Here is a 6,156-nt window from a genome sequence, read left to right as displayed (position 1 = left end):
CCCCCCCCCCCCCACAAAATAACGCATACAAAAATTTCAGACCCAGTGTGCAAGACCTTTAGTTTACATTTTCATGAATAACAAGGTTTTAATATTAGGCTAAAATAAAGTAGTCAAAGTTTGAAGTGGATCAAAACCTTTCATCAAAGTTGTCGTAAAACCAAAACAATACCCGTTCTTGCCTTAGGACAACTTTGATGAACTTTATTGATCCATTTCAAATGTTGACTACTGTATTGTAGCAGAATGATCTATTGGTGATTTTTTCAACTATTTGGATCAAACATTTTGTTGAGATATTGAAATGTTTTTACTGACCTGTTCTTCCACAGCCACGAGCACACCATGACCAACACAGGCATTGTCAGAACCACCACCAATACAGGAACCAACACTGCCACCAGAGCCACCTCTGTTACATTAATAACATTAATCTAGTGTCAATTAATACTGTTTTGTCTAAATAAATGAAAAAAATGTAAAACTAAATTCAAAATACTGAAAATAATACTAATAATAAATACTGTATTCAGTACTAAACAGTAATGAAGGATAGATTAAACTAATTAGAATTTGGCTATTTCACCCAATTTTTGCATGTGATTTGTATTTTTTAATCATTGTTAACTTAGCAACATGCTAAAATGAGAATCCTAAGTGAGTGCACTTCATATGAGAATCAAATGAAAAGAGTGTTTGTTGCCTACATAAAACAAATTAAAATAAGTAATTTATGAGGTTACATTTCACAAAGAATGCTGCCTGAGGGGCCATTCACACAGAATATGCTTTAGCCTTCCAGTGTGCTGCTTTTTCATTTATTTTTTATGTAAAAGTGCTAGACAGAAGTGTTTGACCATTGCATTCACTGCTTGCTTATGACAGGATTATAATAACCCAGTGGTCAAGTTAAAAGAAAAAAAAAACTTGAGGCCATGAGTTTTTTGTCATTCCATTGCCTTACATTTTTAAACCAAAAAGTGCAATCTGTGTGAATGAAAGGCCCCTAAGAAAGAAGATGCCTATATAGACAGAACGGCAGCTCACTGAGGTTTATAACAAAGCTCATTTGTTAAATAACTGAATGAAGTGTGTTCTTACCATCGTGAGAGTGCGGAGGCATGGTGGTGTTTCGGATGTTGGGTGTGTGTGTTGTCCTCTCCTGTAGGGGGGGCACTGTGCTTTTTCTGCGAGGGGGAGGAGGGGCTGGATGGAAGATTCTTGGCCTCGCTGACCAACAGAAAGAGATCCAATCATGTTTAGCATAGCTAATTGGCCGAATCGGAGTCCGATTTCTCGGATTATTCTCACCTGCATGAGGTTGGCAGCCCAGCAGCTCCATTTTAAGGGTGATCCTCTGGTGCCACTGCAAGGGACATATTCGGATGAAGCGCGCTTCAATTGGAGGAATAAAGTTGTTCCGCACTTCCTGGAGATAGTTGGTGTTGCCTTGGAAAATCTGTTACAGAGACACAAGGACACATTGCCTTGGCAACAAAGAACATTTGGCCCCAGACCAAGGTCCATCTTATTTACGCCTAATCAATGCGCTTCTCGTTAAGCTCCCTGACAGTCGATGGACATTCATTATTAATGACCACAGAGTGCACTTTAATTTCAGGCTCCTTAAACCTCAGGAATGTAAAAACCCTTTTTCCTGGAAATATACAAACCGTGATGTCATTCTGCAGCAGTTCCGATACCACCGCCAAATAACCACCAAACACAAAAGAAGAACAGACAACAAAACATATGCTCTGCTTCAAAACCTACAGAGCTGGATATGCTAATCAAAGTATGGTGCCTTTCAAGACGTCTTGTTTTGGCCTAATTCAATTGCAATAAATAAAATTGTATAGAATATAAATGCATAAAATAAAATATAAGATGGCGGATAGGGCAAAATAAATTGTAAACCTAGATTTCATCTAATACTTGAAATAAATTGGAAAATAAAATTTAATCCAAACTTTTACCCAATATTTGTATTTTTAGGTACCACGTCTTAGCATCAGGTTAACATCAAACATCATCTTTTGAAATTATTATTATTTTGAAATGTTGCTTCCAATGTAGAACATTCCAAATCAGTCATTTATAAAGTTAATGTTGGTTAGAATGCTGTCTTAAAAGATTATGGAACAGAGCTAAGCTAACACGATACAAACAATCCTCCATACCTTATTTTTATCTGATCCAACTTCTTGATGGGGTTTCCATTGCTGTCCGTCATGGCTATATAACACCTCATAGGCTGAAACGTAAAACTGATATTCTTGGAGGGTGGAGCCAGTGGTGGTAATACCTGAGAAGCAGAGTCGAATGACTGACCAATCAAGATACAGACGCAAACACACTGATCCTTCTTTCTCTCTCACACACAAACTCTACCTGTTATTTTTTTCTCCTTCTTTAAGTCCACTTGAATCCATTCTTTTGTGTCACTGTTGGCTGCTGCCCACGGACGTCCTGGTGTTTTGAGGCGAGCCCCCATGGGGCCCCAGGCAGAGGGCTCCTTTCCATGACTGCCCCATTCCCACACTGAGGAGGCTGTGATCTGAGAGTCACTGACCACCCCCGACTCCAAACCCAAAGTGCCATAGCAACCTTGAGAGAGAGAAAATGAAAGCTTCTATTATTAGATCATCAAGGTGTTGGGCATTTCTGTAGAACTGACAGGAATAAAGAACAAACGTCTTTATTAAATCTTCAAGTTATTTTAACAGATTTTTTTTTTTACAATTTGGCCAAAACAAAGCATTCTGCAAATAGTAGAGACAATAGGTTTGATACATTACTGATTCACTTACCACTAGTCTTGAAAGTAAAGAGGCTTGGGGAGAGATTTCCACTGTAAGAGGGAGAGAGATGCAGAGTTATCATTCTGTCTACTAATCAATCAGTTTATTACATAGAAGGAAAAAAACTCAACCAAAGAGCGGAATCAAATCTAACTAGATTTGCATTTCCAGAAAGAAATGCCAGTGCTTGCAAGGCAGCAAAATGCTTTAATAAGTTGAGGTTTTGGGCTTTGATTCTGAGCAAATGAAATGCAGCATCAGAGATGTTTTGCACACAGCATGCATCTAGTTTTCCACCAGCTGTGCATGAGAAGCAACACACAACGCAAGATCATCTTCACGGTGTAAACAATCATAGATAGCTGCAAATAAATGCATCCAATATGCAAATGTTAAGCTGTCGCTTAAGCTGTGTTCACGTCATGTCGGAATTACTATAATTACCAGATGACAATTTAGAGCAGTTCAGGTCCTCTGACTCAGAAAGTATTCGTTTCTATGGCAACACACGATTCATAATGAAAAGACAGATCCATGTGCTGCTTTGTTGTTTATGACGGTACTTAATTCACTACATTAATTCACCTCTGTACGCTCTTGTGAAATACTGAAGAACAAAAAAACGACTATAATATATTTAAGTCAAAGCTTTGATAAAATTTACTTTCCAACTTGTAATTACAAGTTCAAGAAAAATATAGACGTTTTTTTCTTGTTGGAAAACTTATTAGACTAATTCCATTCTTGCTAAAAACTATAATGAATATGTATAAAAATATACATGTATATTATATATATATATATATATATTTAAAATTTCAGATACACTGTCAACTTTCCTAATAATATTTTAATTTTTTTATACAAAATTAATATACATTTAAAAAAAATATTCCCTCCTCCTACACACAGATAGATAGATAGATAGATAGATAGATAGATATTGTAGAAAGGGGGTTCCTTGCAATATTTGGAGGGTCTTTGGCAAAAAATTGGAAAACCACTGCATTGCACAGTTAAAGGGAATTAATTTGCAGAAAAGACTAAGAAAGAGGAATTTCAATACTGCACTCTTGCAAGCCCTGTAATCAAATGAAATATATTTTCCCATGAAGAAAGCAAGCAAGAATGCAAATGGGTTACTCACGGCACAGATGTCACATTGTTGGCCAGCGAGCTTTCGTAGTGTGGGATGCCTTTGCTGCTGACCACACTGATTTGCCCCCCCAGAGTGTTGGAGACCACACCCGCATGAACACCGGCCAGACAGAGAGGAGAAGACTGCAGAAAGAGACGGTGAGACATTAAGGCAGCTGACACTGACTCACTCACCTAAAACCCACAAGCTGTGACTTGGCATGATGAGGTCACATCCTTGAAGCAGAATTGCAGTGGTATCATTTATGCCACTGTGATAAAGAATGATGGATGATTCATTTGACTAACTTCTTCCAGGGTTTAGACTGAGACAGACACACACACACACATAGAGTTCTCACAGGCCACATACACATTGCAAATTTTCGGGAAACACAAATGGGTCTACAACACTATTCAAAAGTTTGGGCTCAGTAAGATAAAAAAAAAAATAATAATACTTTTATTCAGCAAGGACTCATTAGATATTGGTAATGTTACAAAAGATTTCTATTTTAAATAAATGCTGTTTTTTCCTAAAAAACAAAAAAAAACTATCACAGTTTCTACAAAAAAAAAAGCAAAAATGTTTTCACTATATTAAATTAGTAATTGGTCCTGTAATTAATTGCAGCCTTGGTAAGCATAAGAGACTTGTTTCAAAAACACTTTGAAAAATCTTACCAAAGAGTAATTTATTTGTGGGAATGAATCTCTTAAATGATCTTTTGTGTACAGTCAACCTTAAACCTTAAACTCAGGATATGGTGATAACCATAGCAACATGAGTTGTTTTTCAAGAAACTAACATTAGCTACCAGAAATGTATTATTATTATCCTGTAATTCTTGGTAAACTACAGCTGACAGATGTCCACCATTTAATTTGCTCATTAAAGGGATAATTCACCCAAAACGGCCATCCTTTAATCACCCTCATGTTGCTCCAAACTTTGTATGATTTTTTTTCCCTTCTGCATGTGGAACAAAAAACGTCTTGAATGTTTCAACTGTTTTGGCCATAGAATGAATGTCAAAAGTGCACAAAAAGAACAAAAACAAATACCATTGTATATATACACTTTTTCAAAATATCATCTTTTTTCTGAGGAGAGAGTAAGTCATGCAGGTTACGTTTGACACAGGGGTGAGAAAATGCTGACTGATATGCTTCTGCTTTGTTCCTGTTCTACTTTTGAACATTTGAAACCAACTGAAAAATTGGCTGTCGGCATGAATTCTTAGTGAATTCAGTTGTCAGTTGCAGGTGTCATTCCAATAAATAACCAAATCTGTTTGTGTCCATTCTGTCAGGTCAGATGCAACTTGGTTTTGATTCTTTTTCAATTGTGAATGTTGACTATACAAAGTTATTCTGCATGCATTCTGTGGACTACTGATGAAGAATAGTGATAAAGCTTGCCAGAAAATACAACTCATTTAGCAGCTTATGAGGAGACAGGAAATGTACCACATTTGCCATCTGCTGTGGCAGCACATAAAGGACGAAACGCAAGTATCATTTACACACCTAATGTGCATCCTGCCCTCTATTTTGTTGAATTAGGGCCTTAAAAAGCTCATTGTCTTTCTTAATAAGTTCCCTAATGTGTCCTAGAGCTGCACAATTAATCAAATAAACAAATCAAGATTATGTTTACAACAGATATGTCTGCTGTGCATGTGAACGCAACATAATCAGACGCATTTAAATCAGTCTTATAAGCCTGTCAGCAAGAAAAACAGTCCTAATAAACAAGTTTTAAACAATCTGATCCACAGATGCGTGTTTTACAGTGCACTTATATTTGCGGTGGCACTCGAATGCACATCATGCTGAAATCACGACTTCCAAACTCGTAAGCTGAACTTCCCAGAAGGTCTTCAAGCACTCAGGAGAAAATAACAACCACATCTAACTGCAATGTGTACATGGCCAGAGCCACTTGCTGCCCAGCACTGGAATAATAGTAAAATTGCTAGTTTAAAAAGAAAAAATGACAGTTCTGATGAAACATACACACACAGTTGGGACTCCAAACCAAAAAGAGACCACAAGCACTAGACAAACTCTCAACACCCACACACACTAGGCAAACTCTCAACATCCACACACACTGACACTGCAAACATACACCACTTCCTCTGGGCAAAATAAAACACCACTCTTGCCACAAACAACGCGTGCACGCACACACACACACACACACACACACACA

General features: G+C 37.3%; 1 protein-coding gene across 1 annotated transcript in view; it reads right to left on the bottom strand.

Annotated features, from left to right (window-relative positions):
- Positions 1–6,156, bottom strand: part of dcbld2 (discoidin, CUB and LCCL domain containing 2) — a 19,692-nt gene that overhangs the window by 2,536 nt on the left and 11,000 nt on the right. The window contains exons 4-11 of the mRNA XM_016454159.1: positions 5,758–5,828; positions 3,949–4,082; positions 2,811–2,851; positions 2,392–2,607; positions 2,181–2,305; positions 1,312–1,459; positions 1,102–1,230; positions 319–412 (exon numbers count right to left, since the gene is read on the bottom strand). Of these exons, the coding sequence (XP_016309645.1) occupies positions 319–412; positions 1,102–1,230; positions 1,312–1,459; positions 2,181–2,305; positions 2,392–2,607; positions 2,811–2,851; positions 3,949–4,082; positions 5,758–5,828 (958 nt within the window). The remainder of the gene's footprint in view (positions 1–318; positions 413–1,101; positions 1,231–1,311; positions 1,460–2,180; positions 2,306–2,391; positions 2,608–2,810; positions 2,852–3,948; positions 4,083–5,757; positions 5,829–6,156) is intronic.

This window comes from Sinocyclocheilus anshuiensis, unplaced genomic scaffold, assembly GCF_001515605.1.
Source record: "Sinocyclocheilus anshuiensis isolate Anshui unplaced genomic scaffold, SAMN03320099.WGS_v1.1 scaffold976, whole genome shotgun sequence".
NCBI lineage: Eukaryota > Metazoa > Chordata > Actinopteri > Cypriniformes > Cyprinidae > Sinocyclocheilus > Sinocyclocheilus anshuiensis.
The sequence above is the reverse complement of the archived record's forward strand: the minus strand, read 5'-3'. Positions and strand labels throughout refer to the sequence as shown.